Source organism: Megalobrama amblycephala, linkage group LG20 (assembly GCF_018812025.1).
Source record: "Megalobrama amblycephala isolate DHTTF-2021 linkage group LG20, ASM1881202v1, whole genome shotgun sequence".
Lineage (NCBI taxonomy): Eukaryota > Metazoa > Chordata > Actinopteri > Cypriniformes > Xenocyprididae > Megalobrama > Megalobrama amblycephala.
This window is the reverse complement of record NC_063063.1, coordinates 7096380-7120642: the sequence shown is the minus strand read 5'-3', so window position 1 is coordinate 7120642 and position 24263 is coordinate 7096380. Positions and strand designations below refer to the sequence as shown.

Here is a 24263-nt window from a genome sequence, read left to right as displayed (position 1 = left end):
TACTATTAGATCTGGCTATAGTTGACAGTTTAATAATAGCTAAGTAGGAACAAAGATCATGCATCACTCAAAATCACTACGAAGCAGTCGAATGCGCCTCTCACAGTGATAAGAACTGATGAGTAGCCTTTCATTGATGTTTAAAGCCCTTATATCTAATGAATTGAAAAAGTCAAATGAAAGAGAAAAAGTGTGGAAACAGAGACGTCCTCTGCAGGTAGCAGAAATGAATATGGATGGATCCGTGCTCAGAGAACACCTGCAGGGAATCTGGCTCTTTACCTGGAACTGCTCACAGCGGGGGATTCACTTTCAGCACGGCCGGGGCCATGCAGGACACGCAAATGCAAAACGTAATGCAATTAAATGTGTATTTGTCTACTCATAAGCAAGCAGGTTATTATTCATGTACGACTATCAAGCAGTAGGCAGATTAAAAATAAAGGTTTTATGTTTTTCAGAATGCTTCTGAAGACCGCTGAATGCCACGTCACTCAAATATACTGTATCTGACGCAAATCAGCTCAGGTCAGCCAAACAAGGAACAGACCAATGACATGCGATCCTCCTCAGCCAGTCAGATCGCGTTCGGAGAGCTCGTACATCATCAATCACTCAGTGATATCAATCCGCTCCATTTGTCCACACGAGGTCATAAAGGAAAACCCAGAGTCGTCCAAAATTTCATGTCAGCCTCTCAGAGACATAATCAATCACAAGCTGTATGTTTGCGGTAGCTGGTTATTATAAGTCACTGTAATGCAGTACAATAGTCCTGACTCACAATTTGAGCAATACATGTAATCTATACAAGATAACTTTACTGCATAAACTACAATATAGATTTTTCAATCGCACACACACATATATATATATATATATATATATATATATATATATATATATATACACACACACACAGTGCTCAGCGTAAATGAGTACATCCCCTTTGAAAAGTAACATTTTAAACAATATCTCAATGAACACAAAAACAATTTCCAAAATGTTGACAAGACTAAGTTTAATATAACATCTGTTTGACTTATAACATGAGAGTAAGGTTAATAATATAACTTAGATTACACATTTTTCAGTTTTACTCAAATTAGGGTGATGCAAAAATGAGTACACCCCACAACAAAAACTACTACATCTAGTACTTTGTATGGCCTCCATGATCTTTAATGACTTCTAGGCATGGAATGAACAAGTTAGCGACATTTTGCAACATCTATCTTTTTCTTTTTCCATCTTTTTCCAGAATGACCTCTTTTAGAGACTGGATGCTGGATGGAGAGTGATGCTCAACAACGTCTCTTCAGAATTCCCCATAGGTGTTCGATTGGGTTCAGATATACTTGGCCATGAATCACTTTCACCCTATTCTTCTTCAGAAATCCAACAGTGGCCTTAGATGTGTGTTTAGGATCATTGTCATGTTGGAAAAGTGCACAACGACCAAGGGCACGGAGTGATGGTAGCATCTTCTCTTTCAGTATAGAGCAGTACATCTGTGAATTCATGATGCCATCAATGAAATGCAGCTCCACGACACCAGCAGCACTCATGCAGCCCCACATAAGGACACTGCCACCACCACCATGTTTCACTGTAGGCACCATGCATTTTTCTTTGTTTTCCTCACCTTTGCGACGCCATACAGTTTTGAAGCCATCAGTTCCAAAAACATTTATCTTGGTCTCATCACTCCAGAGTATAGAGTCCCAGTAGTCTTCATCTTTGTCAGCATGGGCCCTGGCAAACTCTAGGTGGGCTTTTTGTGCCTGGGCTTTAGGGACGTGGACAGCACCCATGCATGCCATTCCTCTGCAGTGTATGCCGTATTGTGACATGGGAAATAGTCAGCCCAGTTTGGCTTTCTGCTTCATTAGATAACTGCAGTGAACTTGCATGCAGATTTTCTTCAACCCTTCTCATCAGAAGACGCTCCTGTTAAGGTGTTAACTTCCGTGGATGACCTGGACGTCTCTGTGAGATGGTTGCAGTTTTTCTTTTTAAAATTTTTATACAACTTTTGCTACAGTATTCTGACTGATAAGTAAAACTTTGCTGATCTTCTTGTAGCTTCACCTTTCTGGTGTAAAGAAATTATTTTCTTTCTCAGGTCTTGTGACATTTCTCTTCCATGTGGTGCCATTGCTGACAGCATGAAATTGGGAAGGGGTTTTAACACCCTTTTATAGTCAACTATCTGCTGGACACCTGTGTAATGAATAATTAGACTCACCTGTGGTTGAATTCTTGTTAAAAATTAGACATTTGTAGTCTAAAATTTAGCTTTGCTCCAGAGACTTTCAGTGGGGTGTACTCATTTTTGCATCACCCTAATTTGAGTAAAACTGAACATTTTGTTCTCTAAGTTTTATTATTAACCTTACTTTCATGTTATAAGTTAAACAGATGTTATATAAAACTTAGTCTTGTCAACATTTTGGAAATTGTTTTTCTGTTCATTGAGATATTGTTTAAAATGTACGCTATATATATATATATATATATATATATATATATATATATATATATATATATATATATATATATATATATATATATATATATATATATATATTCAAATATTACAATTATTACTGTATTTTTAAATCTTAGAAGGTACAGAAGAAATGTAGAAAATAGCAGAATGTGTGTATTATATATTATATTTAACATTAATATATATTTAATACATTATATATAATTGTATACTTAAAATACTTAATCAAAGTAACACTTTTACCGAAATTTAGTCAAGATGTTAAGTATATAAATTAACAGTTGTGGGCCAATGGAGGGAAACACAATCAGCAGGTACAGCTAAATGTGTCAATCAAGATCCTCACTGTTCATTACAGCACATTATGTTCCGAGGAGCCATTATCAGAGCTTTAATTTGAACCCACACCTCTAATATCACCTCTGCACTCCACAGTCCCATACAGCAGTCACCCTTGTGGCTTAGGGGCCCTGTTTCTGTGCGACTTAGCCGTACGTCCCATTCACACATAAAACGTATGCTGCTTATTAAGCCTGAAGTGTGAAATATGTTGAATATGCATCCATTCTACAGCATGTCTGTCGCTCGTCCCAACGTCTGATTAATGACAAAAGAGCACAGATGGCAAAAGACAAGCCTGAATCTATAATATGTCAATTGCTAACGGCTATGCTGCAAACTAGGATCTGATTAAAGTTTAATATGTGAAGAACAGTTAGCGCCCTACTTCCTGTGATAATAACATTCAGGCAAGAAATCGAGACCACTGGCTGAAAGAGAACAGAGATTAAGCAGTATGTGACTATAAATACCCATCTGAGTAATGAGCATGTTATTGAAGTTCCTCTCTGAGCTGCTTAGCCGTGGTTGCCGTGTTTATTGGTCATTGTTTAGACAGGAGGAAAAGCCTTTTATGGATTAATTTGATGTAAAAAGCTTGAGCGCTCCAAATAGAAAGCTCTGTGTGGCATTTAGGAACATTACATAACCCCAGCTATAAAAAAGATATCCAAACATTCAAGCGTTCATAATGTATTTTTACAGAAAATTAAAGTAGACAAACAAAGAGCTTTCACTGTAATTTACTGTTAAAGTGTGCAGTTGAAATCTATTTGACAATCTGCAATTGTTCACAGGGCAATGCTGTGGGAAAACAGAGCTTGTCTTCCATTTTGCAATTCCATAAAGGGGCTATAAATGGAAAAAAAAAACCTCTTTAAACATGTCTTAACATTCTCAAATGCCCATATCAGAGAAACAGCATTTGCTGTTGCTTTCATCCGCATCCACAGCGAGCTCTATTTAACAGCGGTGGCCTTTAATTGCAAAGCTAAAAAAATATAAGGAGAGACATTACTCACAGCAAAAATGCAACAAGAATCAAGCGTGCTCATTCCACGGGAAACTATTTACTCAAGATAGATGAGATAAAGCATAGTCGAGGGGCCTTGCGTTATCGAATTACAAATTACATCCGTTATATGGCTCTCAAATAATAACTAGAAACATTTCTGACTCAAAAGAAAGAGGAAAAGATGCATAAAACACAAACAAGGAAGTAATGTTTTCCTGATGCTCTTGCAACATAGTCCTTGATGCATTGTTTACTTTCAAGCCATTATCAGACAGATTTAATGCGCATTTCTTTTCAGCTCCATGTATTCAGTCTCATTAAATGTTTATAGGGGAAATGCAGAGAGGACGTCAGCATGGCAATAAATCATAGGATGCGCAAAAAGCTGCATCTAAACATCGCTCGGAAAACCAGGCCACGATGTGAAAAATGTGTATTAAACCCCCAATCTTGCTTCAAGTGACATTTCACCTGTCTAAAAAGCAGATTTCCTCTCAGCATGTGAGAGAAAAAAAAAAATCATTCTTGGCCCCAAAAGGGTGAGCTCCATTTTTTTGGCATGAATTATTAAACTTGCCTGTAAGTAGTCTAGTGGGGATACATGCAACTAAAAATCAAGCTCAATATTTACTTTCTCAGCACAGCATTCCGAATCAATGCACGTCATGGTTGTGTTTCTCCAGTTACTTTACAACACTACACAAGCTATTCAAGTGTTGACACGCATACTTCTTTTCCAGAAAGCAGAAAGAGCAGGGAAAAAAAGTTGATTCATTTGAGCGAGAAACGTCAACGCTTCTCCTGAGGATTTATTGCAGAGAATGAGCTTTTAAAACTAAAGGGAGTCAGTGGAGCAATTAGTCCAAATCACAGCGGAGGACACTAAAAATATCAGCACAACCTCAAATGTCAATCCTGACAATCCATGCGACCAAAACTGGATTTGTCTTCTAGGATTTGCTGAGGGAACGAGGAAAAAATACACAGTGACACTAAGAATCGGCGTGTGGAAAACTAGTTGAAGTGATTTGTCCATTTATGTCTGAATCAATTAATCCTGTTGGCCTTTGGGGGGTTACGTGACGCTCTGCTAGGTCTATGACAGACGATTGTTGGGACGCTTTGACAACATTTTAACAGTGGGATGGATTGTGAGTTGGTGGGAAATGTGAATGTGGCGGCAAGGTGTAGGCGCTCAGCACTTAAATAAGTAGTCGGTTGCACTCTCAGCTGTCTGAACGACAAACCTCCAACACCCCCAGGGAACTTTAGCTGGAAATAATAGCAATTTGGTTTTAATATGATGTGATGTGTTACAAAACACTTTCTGGAAAATTATGTGGGAGACTATGCACCTCTCTCTCTTTTCTTCTTTGAGAAGTTCTCTTTGCAAAGGGATGCTGTCCAGACACATTTTATGATTCATAAAAGAATACAGGGCAGCTGCTGAGCTCGAACCCAGGGCAATGCAGGAATTAAAGTCCTCATTTCAAAAGCCTTTCATGGAAAAGCCAAAGTGTGCTGGCACGGTGGTCTAAAACATGACGTAGACACCTGAGAGACTTTGACTAATGAGCCAACCCTGATCCCTGTATAAACCATTTTCTTCTTGCCTTAATTTCTGCGATTAGTGTCGACTGTACGTTACAATAAAAAAATTGACGCAATTAATGCGGCACTTATTATTTTCCCCACTTTCTACGACTAGCATTTTACGCTCAGGCTAATTACTCATTCTGTCGCTCTCTCCAGTACTTGGATAATTGTGGCAATTCCAGAGCTGATGCATGCAAATGAGCGTATGCTTCAAAAACATATGTAAGTAAAAGTAATATATAATACATTTATTATATATAATATTATATTACAGTAGAAAATGTTTTTATTACAATTATTCAAATTATTGATTATAATTCCTATATGATAATAGTACATTAATTTGGTGATCCAATGTGTAAATGTATACTTATTATTCAAAAGTTTGGGGTCAGTTACATTTTTGTAACAATGTAAATCTTTACTGTGACTTTTGATCAATTTAATTCATTACTGAATAATTTTTTACTTTTATTCTCCATGCATTCTTTTTATCAACACTTGAATGTTGGTAAGGGTCATTAAAAAAAGCAACTCGTGTTTTTGTCAAAAAATGATGATCTTAAAGGGTTAGTTCACCAAAAATTCAAATTCTGTCATTAAATACTCACCCTCATTTCGTTCCAAACCCGTAAGACCTTCGTTCACCTTCGGAACACAAATCAAGATATTTTCGATAAAATCCGATGGCTCAGTGAGGCCTGCATTGCCATATGAATCTTTTGTTTCGAATCAGTGGTTCAGAGCGCCAAAATCATGTGATTTCAGTAAAAGAGGCTTCATTACATCATAAGTGTTTTGAAATTTCAATAGTTCACATGACTTTGGCAGTTTGATACGCGTTCCGAACCACTGATTCGAAACAAAAGACTGGTAAAGCTTCATGAAGCAGTGTTTTGAAATCGCCCATCACTAGATATTGTTGAAAAAAAGTTGTTATTTTGGTTTTTTTTTGGCGCACAAAAAGTATTCTTGTCGCTATATAATATTAAAGGTCCTGTTTTTCATGGTTTTTTGAAGCTTTGATTGTGTTTATAGTGTACAATATAACATGTGTTCATGTTTCGCGTGTAAAAAAACACAGTATTTTTCACATAATTTACTTATCTGTATACCGCTGTTTCCACTGTCATAAAAACGGGCTGATGACTTCCTTGTTCTATGAAGTCCCTCCTTCAGAAATACGTAACGAGTTCTGATTGTGCCAGCGGTTCCTGTGTTGTGATTCGACAGCAGCTTAGCGCATCTTGCCCGGAAAGGTCACGCCTCTTCCCATAACGTGGAGATGCACGCGCTCAGTGTTATTGTAAACATGTCTTTAATTTTACCCTATCAATTTGAGCCGGAATCAGACCCGGTGATTGGACTGCGGGATGAAAATAACAGCGTTTCGACGACATGGCGACAAACACACTCTACAAACGCAACTCTTGTGTATTCCTGTGGGCGGAGGTTAGTCAAAAAACTGTTTTAGTGACGTCATTAAAGAAGGAAGTAGAGGGATGTAGTCCAAACTGGCCGTTCGATGTAGGCGACTTCTGTTAAATAAAATATCTCGCTTGGCATTGAACTTTGAGCTTTAAAATTTTACAGATTTTATTTATAATCTAACAACAACATTACACACTAACTAAAGTTTGAAACATGGGATCACGAAGAACGGGACCTTTAAGGTTGAACCACTGTAGTCACATGAACTGTTTTAAATACGTCTTTAGTTGCTTTCTGGGCATTGAAAAAGGAATTGATCTTGCTGGAAATGCAGGCCTCACTGAGTAATTGGATTTTATCAAAAATATCTTAATTTTTGATTAAAGGTCTTATGGGTGTGGAACAACATGAGGGTGAGTAATAAATGACAGAATTTTAATTTTTGGGTGAACTAACCCTTTAAGTGTCATAGATCAAACTTAGGTCTTAGATCTAGTAGGTCGAGTTCATCAACACCCCCAAAGCTTCACAATCATATACCTCTTTGTGGGTTCAACATTTCATTCGTTAACATTAGGCAGTTTAAATGCTATTTAATGTTTGATGACCATGTTAGCTTACATGTGCATAAGCAATGCTTCTATCCCTTGTTTCTGCTGCTTCTTTGCTTGTTTTTGGATGCAGAGATTCTGTACTATTTCAGAAGATTTGTAATAGTGCCCCCTACTGTATAACAGTGGAAACATGGAAAGCTGGAAAATTTTGTAAATGGCAGGGAAGCGTTGTGTCATAAATGACGGAAAAAAACAGCCCATTTACGTCCGAATCAATTAATCTGACTAAATAAAAGTTCATTTATTTATTTAATAAATAAATAAATAAATAAATACTGACCCTGGCAGTGTATATCTGTGATGACCAGTGCTGGGGGTAATGCATTACAAGTAACTTGAGTTACAAAATCAGATTACTTTTTCAAGTAAAGTAACACATTACTTTTTCAATTTATAACAAAATATCCAAATTACTTTTACAAGTCCTGTCTCCATGTTGAGAGAAATAAAGTGTTCTAGACTAAATGTGAACATGCATTTACTCATCTCACCTGCACGAAACATTCAGTATTCCACAAAACGAATAAAAACAGTGAAACGCAATCTCAGAATTTTATGCAAACCTGTAATAATTGACTATATTAATTTACACAAATATACTTTATGTATTTAATCTCACTTTATTAACCAATGTCTTTGCTTCAATTATCTCATTCAACCATACTAATAAGCAAAAATTACTTTAGATTAGATGTAGAAATAAGAGCGTTGAACTTCCTTCTCCTGTATCCTATTCTTCTTTCATCCACAATGGCAGCACAGCTGAAAGGCTTGTTTGAGCTCTACTGTACAGGAGTGAATATGCATTTCCTTCAGCCTGAGGCTTATTCATTCCACTTTTGGTGTGAATTGGCCTTTACATTTGCCAAAAATAGAACTTTTTTTTTTGTTATTAAAAAACAAGCCCAGCCTGGGTGAGAAAAAGTAATGCAAACGCAATGTAATACATTACTTTTCATAAAAAGTAACTAACGTAATTAGTTACTTTCTTAGGGAGTAATGCAATATTGTAATGCATTATTTTGAAAACTTTCCCCAACACTGGTGATGACAAGTTTTAAATGTGCAATAAATTGTGATTAATCACAGCAAACTATGTGTTCAACACGACTCCACCCCTGAACTGTGTTGGTCATTCATTTGGACTGCATTTGTGTACTAGGGTAGACTATGTTTCTGGTCTAATGCTCATTTCAGCAAGGGGTGGAATGCCATAAAAATGTCCAACATGAAGCTGTTAATTTCATAAAACATCTCCACTGGCAACTGTGGTTTCCTGGAGGTACAACCGAATACCCTTCACCGATCTGCCGTGTGGGAAATCTAAGCACGCCATTGTAGAATTAATTTGAACTGATAAATAGTGACCCTGCAGTCACAGTGGCGTAAACCACAAATTACATGTGCCTCCTCCCACACAGCCAGCACTTATCCAATGAATGATATTTCTCAAGGCTGTGTGCTGGCAAGACAGCATCTGGATCCGCTTGTATGTTATTCATTACGAAATGGGAGAAATATCATACCTCACCAGATAATTATGTAAATTCCACTCAAAGGTAAAACATTTTCTGATTTTAAGAGGCCATTTGTTGCTAGTGGAGTAAGAATTAGAGGAATATATGGACTGCGCAAAGTATGACTCTGAATTGAAAAAGCTTAAAAAAAAAAAAGGAATCGGCCCTTTGGTTTCTCCTTGAATTCTTAATAAGACACATGGATGAGGCATATGGGCTTTTAAAAATGCATGACCTTTAGTAATCCAACCCAGATTGTGAAACAAGTGGAAAAAATGGAATCAAACAGAACAGAGGAAAAGAAAAAGAACATTTCAGAATTTACAGTATGACCTCATGCTTATTAAACAACTGTAAGTGTTGCAAAAAAGAAAAACAGTCAGAGAGAGAGAGAGAGAGAGAGAGTGCTAACAAGCACCTCATTTAATGCAAATAATGACTATAAATTCCCATTTCTGAATGGCTGTGTGGTTTAAAGAAATAGTTCATCCAATAATAAAAATGCTGTCATCACCAAGCCTGTATGATTTTCTTTCTTCTGTGGAACACAAAAAGTAAGTTTTTTTAAAGAATAACTTGGACATTTTTTCCCCACATAATTAAAATGAACAGTCAAGCTCCAAAATGACCAAAAAAAAAAAGATTTAGTATTTTGCAGAGTTCCATAAGTATGTATTAACATGCTTTTTTATGATGCTCAGATTGCAAGCCATTCATCATTATTTATGTACAGAGTCAAATTTGCCATGTACACACTGCATCTAAATTTGGTTGTCAATTCATTTTTTAGTGCTTAATCCTGTTCTATACACACAGTTCTGTAATTTACAGGAGTGACGACCGCATTCGATAACCAAATTAACTCAGGAAGTGACAACCGCATTTACAGTAATTCTACGCAGTGTGTACAGAACTGAACTGAACAGAACAACTAGTTGTTAATGTCGTATTTAAACATGCGTCAGGGATGCGTCCCTCTTCTGTACGTGCGGTGCAAGCAAACCACAGGGAAAGAGGTACAAGCCTTGACTCATTCATGTTGCCAGATCTTACTAAAAAAAAAACAAGAACAAGCTCATAATAAACCAAAATAAATGGTTTACATTGAAAACTAGACCAAAATATCACGACCCGCACCTTCCCACCCACTTTAATAACTCCAAAAACATGATCACCTTATGAGCCAAGCTCAAACAATAAGCTCAAAAATGCTTATAATAAGTGGATATGGCAACACTGCAAGACAGCGCTCTGTGAAGCAGCCTTCCACACATAAAAAAATACATGATGCCTCTGTCAACAGTGCTTTAGTTTCACGAACATAATGACTCTTTGGTCACTGTAACATTCATTTGGTCAAAAATACAGGATACCAAACACGCATGTTGCTATGGCTATCGTAATTTTGGGAGTGAGTCGTGTTTCTGTATTTAAATGCGGTTGTCACTCCTGCAGCTTTACAGTTGTACATGGCCATAGTGTTCATTACATTTTAATTGTACACAAGTGTGCTGCACAAGTCCTGAAAAGTGAAGCCAAAGCATTTTGATCGCCCCCTGGTGGCTGGCTGCAGTACAGGTCTTAAACCCCGCCCTCTCCATGTAATCGAATGGGACGTGAGCCAAACTAAAAAATCCAATTACATTTTAAAATAATTTTTTTCCAAAGATCTTTTTTTTTTCATTTTAGGAAGTTCTCATCACGAAGATGTATGTTCAAGTGTTCATTTTCACAATAAGTTTGGTTTTAGTTAGCTTTTTTGATGCTATAAAAAAGGTGTGTAACATCGTGATTGACAGCTGTGCTTGCGATTGAGTCTACAGAGTCTCAGTGACGTCTTGTTATGAAATACATCAATGACTACCACATTTATAATACTTTCATGAAAAAGATTCTTTATATGAAAAAGAGCAGCCAGATCATTCTTCAAATCGTCACCTTTTGTACTCCACAAAACAAACAGGTTTGGAACAATCTAGAGTTTCTTAGGTAAACTATAATTTTAATGTCATCATAAATATTTTATTTTGTTTTCTTAAACGTCTTTTACTGTATAAACGTCTTTTACTGTCAATGACTATGGAAGTCAATGACTGTCAACAGTCTGTAACAACATGAGGGTGAGTAAATGATGACAGAATTTTCATTTTTGGGTGAACTATCCCTTTAAATCTAGTGCAAAGTGTTGAAAATTTGAGAAAATGAATGTGTTCTTTTAAGCAATGTGTAATATGTTCTCATCTTAGCAAAAGTTTATTTTTTGGTGAACACAAAATGCTTGCTGTCAAGCAAACAAACCACCAAATATTTAATTCTAACATTCAGAACAGCTTATATCCTATCTTGTTAAACAAGAAATGGCTGCCATAAATAGAAAAGAGAAGCGCAGTGAATTCGCTGGAAAGTCTTTAAATGCTGAACCAATTTGGAGACAGCTTTGTTTACTTAAGTAGTATGCCTGAGGACAGGCTCTGATTGCAACATCAATGGGGTAATAGGTAATTCTCCCTGCAGTTCCATGTTTTTTTCCTCCTGATGGGTGAGAAAAAGGGAGTGCCTGATGTTTCTCAATATTCGAAAAAAGTCACTTCCGTGCTCACACAATGATGAATCCTTTCCCAGCATCCAATTATTCAAAGCTTCCAAAAGCCACATGTACTAACCAAAAACCATCATCCGTTCCCTCCCAGAACTACTCCCAGATTTAACATTGGACAGCAAGCATTTAAAAAGTATTAATATTGCAATGAACTGCATAGGCCCAGCAATGTAGTTTAAATAATAATATAGTGTAAAACACATTGCCACATTCTTATGAAATGCATTATTTGTATTCATGGGGGTTTTGTGTGTTTTTGTAAAAAAAAAAAAAAAAATACAATAAAATACAATTTTCAAGAAAAGTTTCAATAGTAAAAATGTCAAGGTAACACACTGACGCACACTTTGTGAGTGCACACATCTTGCGTGTTTTTTTTAAAAGTTTTAAAATAAAGCAAAAAGTATTCTTTTCCCCAAATATCATGAATTATCAATTCATAAATTTTACATTTTTGGAGAGTCACACCACATGATATCTAAAAAATAAATAAATAAATATTATAATATAATATTATATTATATATATATATATATAAATATATGCTCTTGATAATGCAATTTATATTTAGCATTATCAAGAGCATATATTTATACGCACACATTATATATAAATATATATATATATATATATATATATATATATATATATATATATATATATATATATATATATATATATATATATGTGTGCGTATAAATATATGCTCTTGATAATGCTAAATATAAATTGCATTATCAAGAGCATTTATTTATATGCACACATATATATATATATATATATATATATATATATATATATATATATATACTGTAATGTGTGCGTATAAATATATGCTCTTGATAATGCAATTTATATTTAGCATTGTTTTTCCCTGCTGTCTGTGACCTTTTCAAAAACAACCCGTGACTTGTTTTTGGGTCATGACCCACAAGTTGAAAACCACTAATCAAGAACCTCCTTCTCAGGAAAACGCTTTTGGCACAGCCAGCAAAACACTAATATTATACTCACCCCTCCATAAATCCCCCAACACTACTCCACAATCCTTATAAAATACTTCAAATGTTTTATTAAGAGCACTAGCATTTCTGTCGGCCTGTTTAAGGTTTCTCCTAGTGCCGCGCCAGGCCGCATTGATAGCACTGCTGAGATCTGCAGGGAAAGAAAATAAATGACCCATTTTTATTGCAGTGTATGTGGTAAACTTGCCATCTAAATGAAGGCGCAGACGAAACCAGAATGCACTCAAATGTCCTCTGCAATTCAAAATCCCGATAAAAACACATCATCGCAAGAAATCTATTTTCTTTAAGAGCAAATTATTAACACTGAATAGTTTAAACTGAGTGGCATCTTGATGAGAAATATAAATGGGTCTATCTTCTCACTAAACAACATGCTATCATTAATAATCCCCCCAGCAGTGGGCATCAATCACGCTGTAATCGTACACACAGCATTCCCCTCACATATCTCAGCCCCTGCTGGATTACCCAGCATCCACTCTGTCTGCCCATCAAATCCATTCAGGCTAATAAAGAAGTGGGTTGTTCGTAATCATTCCGTTTGCAAATCCGTAAACAGACGAGGGAATCAATTCCAAGTGGGTAAAATATACACCAAGACAAAATAAAATTATGATACACAATGGCAAAAAGCCCCATATATATGCAAAGATAAATAAAAATTTTGATATATACCAAATGATATATAAAAAAATGTAAATAATATACATAGTTTATAATAAAATTAGATATTTTCTAAATTATTATTATTATATTGGCTCAAACAATTTAGAAAATATCTAATTTTATTATAAACTATGTATATTATTTACATTTTTTTTAATATATATCATTTGGTATATATCAAAATTTATAACAAAAAATATATATAATATGCACTTACACAATGGCTATATATATATATATATATATATATATATATATATATATATATATATAGGGCTGTCAATCGATTAAAAATTTTAATCTAATTAATTACATACTCTGTGATTAATTAATCTAAATTAATCGCATACATAATTTTTGCTGTGAAAATATTAAATAATTCAATTCAAATGAATCAATGCAGGGTTTTTCCTGGGTCAAAAATGGTCTTTGGTGGTGACAGACATGGTCATCCACACAAACACTAAAAAGTGCCCTACCCACGTGATCTGCGAGCCCGATACTGACAATAAAGTACCTGTCACTCTCACTGTAATTCTTTCTTGCCATCTTTGCAAAAAAAATAAAAAATAAAAATAAAAAATGATTTTATAGCTTTGTAAGAGAATGCTTTTTTGCTAAACCTGAAAAGTATTAAAAAGTAGCATTTAGAAGTTATATTAACTAATAATATAATTTTCTACCATATACAATTGAATGCACCTAGCTAACAACAACTTGCTTTGTTCTGGTTTCACCTCACTCCAGTCTAAACTAACTGATTTTATAGGTAGGCCTAATTTACTACACATTGTCATTTTAACCTGAAAATATTGTGGATTATTATGGAATATTAAGGCTAATTTTACTAACCACTCTTGTTAAATGGGGAAAGCACACTTATGTTCTCATTTCAGAGTTGTTCGGGTAAATGATTCATTATAGACCGTGTGGACAGATCAGTTGTTGTTATGATTCATTAAAATGAATCTGTTCAAATGAGTCATTAGGTCGCGAATCGGACATTAGCGGACGTTGACGCGTTGCGTGCGAATCGCGACTGTTATTAGGACATCGCAAAAGATTTGTCAACAAAGAAAACACTTCACCACTGGATAGGATTTTCTTTTTGTTTACTGAAAGTGTGGTTTATGTCAGCTGCACGTGCAGGGCGCCTGTCAGAGAAGATGAGGTGACGTTCTTTTGAGCACTATTCACACCCAACGGTTATTCAGGAAATGAAACATCTCCGAGTGCGCCTTGTGAAACATGGATTCGGTCTTACGAACTTTTAGCATTGCGTCAGTCGATTTAGATTATTATGTGTGAGGTAGAGAGAGTGCGAAGACGGTGCTTACTTTGAAGACAGAGAGAGCTCGCGCGCACGAGAGAGGAGCTCTGCTCGTTCTGTCCGTCAGCGCAGAAGTCGTCTCCCTCCTTTGTTTTACAGTCGAATGGTGGCTAGAACGGCTCCAGGTTCAAAGGTCAATACGGAATGGATTAATCTGCGTTATTTTTTTAACGCGTTATCTTTTCTCAGATTAATTAATCGAAATTAACGCTTTATTTTGACAGCCCTAATATATATATATATATATAGATATAGATATATAGCCATTATGTAAGTGCATATTATATATATTTTATATTTAATTTTATTTAACTGTATTTATTTTATTTAGTATATTTAGTATATTTAATAATATAACAAATAATATGAAATACAAAAAAAAAAGATTACCTTTTAATATTAAATTAAGCGTATACCGCATATTGACAAAATACTACATATTTTATAAGATAGTTCAGATCAGCTATCTAGTGCTTCCTTAAAAGTACTAAAAAGTAGTTAATGAAATCGTTATGAAAGCAGAATCAGGGGTCATTCACACAGAACGCATTTTTCTATTCCAATGCGATACTTTTCCATTGTTTCTCTATGTAAACAAGCGCCAGACAGACGTGTGTGACCGTTACACTCACGACTTGCGTCTTTTACAGCGCCTCGCACAGGAACGACTCTGTGTCAGGTTAAAAGAATTTCAACTTTTACAGAAGCGCCACTCATCAATGTCAGTTCCAAAACAGTGGACCAATCAGAAGAACTCGGAGGCGGGGCAAGCATTGCGAGCTTCTGTTTACGGTAGCAAGTTGGCGTCGCAACTGTTTTATTTGTTCGTTATTGCCGTTATTGCATCACGTCTCAAAAGCGCGTCTCGAGACCCTCACATTCTCTGCCGCGCTTTTTTAAAAAACATTCCCGAGCGCAGCGTCTCGCATTTTTTCTGTATGAACGAGCCCTCGTTAAGTGGAATCAGAACCAGAATCATTAAATTCCTGCCGATTCCCATCACTAATCCCAATGCTGCTTGGAGGAGCAATAAACCCCTGCAAGCAACAAAGAGATGAGATCACTTGCCACACAGCACATGTCACAATGATGAGAACAACTTGAGAACATTAGCTGTTTCTCTGAAGCACCAGAGAAAATGTGTGTAACTCCTTCAATAAAGCAGCTATTATGCAGTAAGATCATAAGTATATGCTCACATAATAACATTGACCTCCTAAAAATAACCTTGTGAGAGGCAGGAAATGAATCAAGAGAGAGAAATAATAGTGTGGCCATTACATGGCATCAACCTACAAACTCTCTTCAATAATTCACCAGTACACCCCCCCCCCCCCCCCCCCCACTCATATTAACTACGTCCGTCTAAACATCCCTTGCATCCTCCACTCTCTCACCCTCGCCAAACTCCCTTACATCCTTTAGATAAAAAAAGTATTTTCCTCTTTCTTTCTCTATGGCTTTTCGTCTCCCTTGTTTTTGCATTTTGTAGGGGAGAGTTTGGCAGTATCGTTCTAATAATGGGGTCATATCATGAGAAACTGAGTTTTGCTAGATCTGTTGAGATAAAAGAGTTCATTGGACTATGAAAACATACAGTAACTTTCAGAACTCGTCCACCCCAATCCAAAAAGAGCATCTACTGAAACTGAGCAGCAAAAATGACTTGTTCTGAAACACTGAACTTCCTGCTGTTAGCAGGATACATACTTATAACCTCCCACATTATACAAACAAACAAGACTTGTTTGGCATTCAAATAATGAGGAAGAAGTAGAACTGATACTTTTTTTCCTAAACAGCAGAAGAGCTAGCGGTAAGAGTACAATGTAGTCAGGTCCCTGATTATTTCAGTTCGATATCAACAGTTTGAGCAACACTTTACAGCACAGATTGTTTTGTGAATCTCTTGCGTTATGGCGTTATTGAAGGTAAAAGTAGCTCATTTACATGTGAAGAAAACATTTACATATTTGTTTGAAAAGAAACAGTGGCAAAAATGGCCCATTCATTTGTAAGGGTCAGAGAGGATGAAAACATGATCAAAAAAAGAAAAAGAATAAGATTATTATGATTATTAAATACAGGATTCCTACACATTTTTATTTCAAAATTCCATAATTTTCCAGTCTAAGATTTTCAAAACTGTAGATTTTTCAGACCGTATTTAACATTAATGTTTCATACATCATTATATTTGGTATAAAGTACAATAATCTGTAAATATTTTCTCAGGTATTTTTTTTATTGGTTTTCTTAAAGTGATAACATGTGCTTACGTACATGATGAGAAGAAACATAAAACATATTATATCCTGCAAATATTCAATTCTGATACTGTAATTGTGGTTTGATGTTGCACGATCACCAAAAAGCAAAGTACAGCGATACTGATTTAATGATCGTTTGAGTGACATACGCATTTATTTATGCCGAGGACTATGGAAGGCCAAAAGGGCCAAAACATCTGAAACGAATTGTCTTAAAGGTTCCGTTCTTCGTGATCCCATGTTTCAAACTTTAGTTAGTGTGTAATGTTGTTGTTAGAGCATAAATAAAATCTGTAAAATTTTAAAGCTCAAAGTTCAATGCCAAGCGAGATATTTTATTTAACAGAAGTCGCCTACATCGAACGGCCAGTTTGGACTACATCCCTCTACTTCCTTCTTTAATGACGTCATTAAAACAGTTTTTTGACTAACCTTCGCCCACAGGAATACACAAGAGTTGCGTTTGTAGAGTGTGTTTGTCGCCATGTCGTCGAAACGCTGTTATTTTCATCCCGCAGTCCAATCACCGGGTCTGATTCCGGCTCAAATTGATAGGGTAAAATTAAAGACATGTTTACAATAACACTGAGCGCGTGCATCTCCACGTTATGGTAAGAGGCGTGACTTTTCCGGGCACGGTGTGCTCAGAGCTGTCGAATCACAACACAGGAACCGCTGGCATTCTCTTTACGTATTTCTGAAGGAGGGACTTCATAGAACAAGGAAGTCATCAGCCCGTTTTTATGACAGTGGAAACAGCGGTATACAGATAAGTAAATTATGTGAAAAATACTGTGTTTTTTTACACGCGAAACATGAACACATGTTATATTGCACACTATAAACACAATCAAAGCTTCAAAAAACCACGAAAAACGGGACCTTTAACGCGTAATTACACGTTAACGCATAATGTGCGCATTTACACGCAATTACGCGTTAGTTTCACACGTTTTGGCCCTATTGGCCTTCCATAAAAGACTAGCATGTTTCATTTTTTTGGTCCTCCACGACGGGTTCCGTCACATCTGGGATATTAACCAACAGAAGCGCAAAAGCTCTTCTGTTCACAGCTTTCAAACATGGTGAAACGAAAGAGAGACGACTGTGATGCTAGGTGGAATTATGCAAAGGAGGAAAGGTAGCTATGGCAACAATACCCCTACCTACTGTATATGATGTTTCCTCGAGGGACTACCACAACAGTGAAAAAAGATAAATGATGGCGAATGATAACGGAGACACTTTAGCAACCTGGTGAGTACCGAAATTAGCATTAGGCTAGTACAACCATTGTTCTTTTACGCTCTTGTGAAGTCATTCGCTAGTTCCGCCTTCTCAATGACATCATGCACATTGTTAAAGACGGCTAGCGATGATTGGTCGGAAAGCAATGTGTAGTCTGACTATATGTTTCTTGTCCACAACAAGAATTTAGGAGTCAAAATCGCATGATCTGATCTAAGTTACTATTGTAACAGACAAAAATATTGTGTAGTCTGAACCTCGCATTACTGAAGTTCTTTCTTATTTTGCGTAATGAAAATGTAAGCCTTGAATTAATTCAGTCGTGTTCGAAAATCACTAAACAGTGACTAATCTTTTCCCATGAAATGACTCTGCTAGAATTTTTTTTTCTAAATTTATATTTGCGAAAACTGAATAGGGGAAATACTCTGGAACACAATACTTTTTCCATACTCTGTTTTCTTTTTTCCATACTTTCCATGCTGTGTAGGAACCCTGAAAATAACTGTTGAAATTTAAAAAAACTTAAAAGTACAGTTTCTCATTTTCATTTAGTTTAAGTTGAAGTACTAAAATAACTAAAACCTAATAAATGCAGACATATTTAAAAATACAAAAATATAACAAAATGACTAAAACTTTAATTAAAATTCAAATGAAAAATAGAAAAAAAAATCTAATTCAAAATATTAACACAAGCTCTAGTAGTATATCAACAATACTAATACTAATCGAACTACTCAAACTAATCGAATTACTACTTATAAAAATTGCCACCGTCTTATATATTAAAGAAAAAAGACAATAAATAAAAATAAAATAACATAATAAAAGTTTGTTCAAATAATGAGAGTGCGTCTCCTCTCTAATATTAAAGTTATGCCCTTCACAATGTTCTGTTTCAATAGAACAGGAAATAAAACAGAGATGTTAATGGCATTGTGCCAAAATACTATGGTCCAAATCAGCTGATGCCTGAACAAAATTCCCCACTATCACTTACTGAATTCCATATGCTCAATCCTAACCCACCCTCTTAAAGCCCACTCAAGTGAGAATAAGTTTTGAGTTAATTTAACATCCTGTTGTCTCCTAACATGTGACCAAAGAGGCATGCGAGCGAGCCAAACAATGCAGTTACTTCCATTAGCAGAGGAACAAATGACTAAAAATATTCAATATCACATCTGCACCATTCCAGCTGTATTTTTCCTTAAATAGCACTGCTTTCCATTTTCATCTTTCCTTCTATAGCGCACTGGACGTATCTCAGTTCTGTAGAACTCCCCTCTTCATCGCCAAGCCCTTGGAAGCACTGTTATTCGCTTCAAAAAGTTAATAACAAGGCTAAACGCAGAAGATTTTCCGCCAAGTAGCCGTCACTTCGAGCATAAAAAGCACTAGAAGTCTTTTTTCCCTCACTTTCTCTCAGATTTTCTCGCCTTCAGAAATGGCCAACATCAGATCTACCCCTCTGTAACAAATCCAGCGTATGGGAGCCTTTACATGAACAATGACTTCATATGTTGAGCTAAAGCTTTAATAAATAACACACCCTGGAAAGTTAAACAGACTAACTTCTTTGGATTTCAATACAGCGTGCCGCGGTTGTGTTTAAAGCCCTGGCGAGAACAAAGACATTTTAATCAGGGTATGCAAATCCCTGCAGCCTGCCCAATTCAAGCAGAATCCCTTATGTTATACTTTCCAAGACAAGACTATGGGTTTTAAGCAGAATACAGTGTTTTCGAGCAATCAGAGTAACCTATGGGCATCCATTAAAGTCATTGGGAGCAGTTTACTCAATTGCATCACTCACTGTCGGATTCATTCATCCATCTCGTCAAAAGCTGTTATGCAAACAGCTCTATCACCTTTTACAAAACAGCATTCAATAACCTAGCATTTTTTCCAACAGGAAGTCGGGCATGTAAACTGGAGCCTCTCTTTCTAACTGGCAGCATCTATGGAAAAGCGAACTGCACGCAAACCGCTGTGTTGTTTGAATATGCCCTTCAAGCCAATGAGAAACACAAACACTGAAGTACAGGCCATTTAAAGACTGGAAGCACTGCTTAGAGAGTCAAAATCTAGATTTCTTGTTTTGTCATGTATGTTCTGTAAAAAAAAAAAAAAGATGTCAGTGAAGCATTTATGTGTTAGTGATCACACTATTCAGTTTCATTTCACATACCGGTAACTTTATAAACTTTACAGTAAATGGCATTGAAGTTCTAGTTCTATAGAAACTTAATACATCATACAAAACACCCATCATTCAAAAAGTTCCTCTGAGACTCTTGCAAGTCTTTGTTTATTATATATTGATTTGATTACGGTTTCAGATATCAATAAAATATAGTGCACTCAACTCAGTTTAACACATTTCACAATATTAAAATCTAATCACATAGATTTATACCCCAAAAAATCAGTGCAGAATATATAGAAAGTGCCTGTACATTATATATGAAATATAGAAAGTGCCTGACTAGTGATTCGATGACCGTAGTCGAGTAGCCAATCAGTAAGGTCAACTATGATCTGTCAATTTTCTTTGTAGTATATTTAAAATAATTTTTTCAACATATATTTTAATAGTTTCTATACAACTATACACACACATCACTGTTTTTTAGCATCTCGCGCCATGTGCATTATAGTTTTAGGACAGCATGTCAACTTAAAAATAGTTTAGATAGTTTAAAATAGAACATCTCAAAATCTCTGATTATGATCTGATGGACCCCAAATCAGCATATTTATACAGTGCTTCTTTAAAACCTATTCGATTTTGAAAATGTGTATTTTGTGCATTTTAAAAAGTAAACAATACGACAGATGATATAAAATCAAATACTGTTAGTTACACAGAAATATCATCAGTGCATACTGCAAACACAAACTGATCATGCACAGATCGAAGAAAGACCACCATTTACAGCCAGTAATTACATGCACAGTTGTGGTTTTCAAACCATCAGCCAAAAGTGGGACGAATCGTTGTTTTTGATATCACAGCAGCCCTTTTGATAAAATATGTTACTCACACAAGCAGACGGACTGTGACGGACTCAGACCTCAGTGTAAAAGCAGGCTTTCAGTTCATCTGAGAGTTCTACTCTATCATACAACAAGCTCTCAACTCTTAACTCGACAGGCTAAAAGCCACGAGTGTCTGTTTCAATCACCAGCTCAAAGTCACACATTTCCGTTTGTGCACCAACGGTGATAAAACAGCCTGTGACAGTACGGCAGCCCATCGTCAGTTAGGTAATAAAGATAAGGGTCTTGTTTTGCTGATGTGACTAGTTAGACCACAGACTCAATTACTGAATCATTTGGCATCAATCATTCATTCTTTCTTCACTCAATTATACCAATGCAATCAATCTTTATATGAACTAATAAGCCGTAATCAGCCTCTAAACAGCAAGGTCAGAAACATACTCCACGCATGTACGCAAATACAAATGTTGGGTCAGTACACTGAAAGTGGTAGTCTTGTAATGCTTAACATGAATTTTTTTCATTATTGTGGAAAATTTGCATTATCCTAAAAAAAAAAACCCACTATATAAACACTTTTTCTATACTATGTAACTCAGTTATTAGTTATTTATTAATTGCAGGTCTTCAGATAAATGACACCATTTAATGGGACTGTAAGAAAAAGAGTAAATATCTCGTAAGTAAATAAATTCGAAATGTGGAGCCTATAATGTAACTTTGCAGATTTTCAACCCGCTTTATTGGTACAATGTCATTATTATGTAAACGAAACGTTTACTTTTTCTCCATGTTACCTGGCATGAGAATTTCCCAGCTTATGCAAAACGTGACTTCCTAATTAACTGTTGGACTGGTGATTTCTTTTGGTTTTCCCTCTCCGTTTGGCCTAAAACACTGTGTCCTAGTCATCCAGTTTGAAATGTTGACAACAAACACTGAGGTTTTTCATATTTTCTTTTGCAGCCGTTAGCCACAGCCTACAATGCTCTAAATCCTTCAATCCAAACTGAAGATAATGCATTTAAAACGCTAAACATTTACTCTTTGAATTCTTGCACTAAATCAACACTATTATGACTAAAAGTTTGCTAAGAAGTATTTTATACTCAAGCAAGGCAGTATTTGATTCTGGTCAAGCCTATCCAATAGGAGCAGACAGGAAGTGGCCTTGAATGGCAACATGTCCAGTGCATTATGGCCGTTATAGTTTTCCAACCTATTTGAAAAAAAGGGAAGACAACAGCCCTTTTTCTATAGTCAGGAAGTACAGATTTCAATAGGCAGCCAAGTTTAATAAAAAGCCCATTTTGCCAGTGGTGAATTACCCCATTAACAATTAGATATCCCACAACAAAAATGGAAACAAATTTGCAACCATTTAGATCACAAAACAACTTTGCATAAATATATTTGCAAATTGGTTCACAAACACTTACTGTAAATGTAAAAATAATCTGTATTGCTATCGTCATAAAATGGCAATATCTGTTCATCTCTGCAGCCTGACACATTTTTGAGCACATTGACGCACAAAAACATTAAATGTTTGCATTCACGTACTTGCGTAGAGTTTGTTTCAGACCCAAATCACAGTTTCTATAAAATCCACTTACCAAATTCATCACACACACTCTCGTTCTCCACCAGTGTGGGGTGCTCGAAAGTATCCCTGCAGTACAGGATCTGGGTGTTGTTGGTGAGGGAGGCGATTCCTCCCAGGGCCAGCACCACATGGTCCGTCAGGAGGGAGGTTGGCCTCTCCCGGAGCCGCGCGATGACGGAGCGGTACCGACAGTACTGGGGGTAACTCAGTACCAGAACCTTCTTTTCCTCTGCATCATCACCTAAAGACAAGAAATAATATAATTATTAATAATTTAATAATAATTTAAATCAACTAAAAATATGGCAATATTTATTTTGCCAATAAATAAAATTTACTTTGAAAAAATGTACTTTTCAAAATTTTCACTCAGAAATTGCTAGTAAATTTCACAAATATTTTCCGAAAAGTAACACATTGATTTAAATGTTAAAATAAGAAGTAGAAAGTAGAAAACATTTTTTTATAGTGTAGGATAATGAAGGACTGAAAGGAAAATAATAGGAATCTAAACATAACACAGGCCGGATTCGAACCCGGGTCACTATAAGCACAACAGCTCCTTATACATTGTACGCAACACATTATCCTGTGCGCCAAAGCTCTGATAAATAAAAAAGGCTTTCAAACACTCCCGCATCTGCTACTGGTCAGACCAACAAATAGTCCCACCCCATTGTTACGCCACTGGTTGAACTAAGTGCCGCTTTTACTGTAGGTTATCAGCCGAACATTTCAAATTGCAAACGTTTTTGTGTGCAGCTGTCAATCTTGCATTACCAGTGGACTAGATTTTACAGTTGCAGACAGTAAAGATTCTAAGAAAACTGTAGTTAAAGGGCCCCTATTATGTCATTTTCTTACTCTGCTCTGATTGGTCAGACGGCCCAGTCTGTTGTGATGGGCCTACTGCTTACAACGTGTCGGAAACGAGACATCCATTACCATATTTGAATTTCATCTTCGGAGGCTTCCTCAGCACTTCTATACACAGTGATATGAACAGTAACGATGGCCTCAGTATCAATTCGAGCCCGAGTCCTCATTTCCTTTCTCAGCTCAGAAAACAGCATCTTCTCAATGTGACACAAACCAAGGCCTCAGCTACAACTACAGTGTTTGAAGGTGGGTCAAAGTAGATGGGCAACCAATGAATAGGCTGGAATTATGGAAATTTGTCACTTTTAAATATATATATATATATATATATATATATATATATATATATATATATATATATATATATATATATATATTAGGGCTGTCAAAATAACGCAGATTAATCCATTCCGTAATGACCTTTGAACCTGGAGCCGTTCTAGTATGAAGGAGGGAGACGACTGCTGCGCTGACGGACATAACGAGCAGAGCTCCTCCCTCGTGCGTGCGAGCTCTCTTCGTCTTCAAAGTAAGCGTCTTTGCACTCTCTCTACCTCACACATAATAATCTAAATCAACTGACACAATGCTAAAAGTTCGTAAG

General features: G+C 36.1%; 1 protein-coding gene across 1 annotated transcript in view; it reads right to left on the bottom strand.

The window, feature by feature from the left end:
* arid5b (AT-rich interaction domain 5B) overlaps window positions 1–24263 on the bottom strand; it is a 155906-nt gene that overhangs the window by 83115 nt on the left and 48528 nt on the right. The window contains exon 4 of the mRNA XM_048171029.1: window positions 22791–23021. Coding sequence (XP_048026986.1) covers window positions 22791–23021 — 231 coding nt within the window. The remainder of the gene's footprint in view (window positions 1–22790; window positions 23022–24263) is intronic.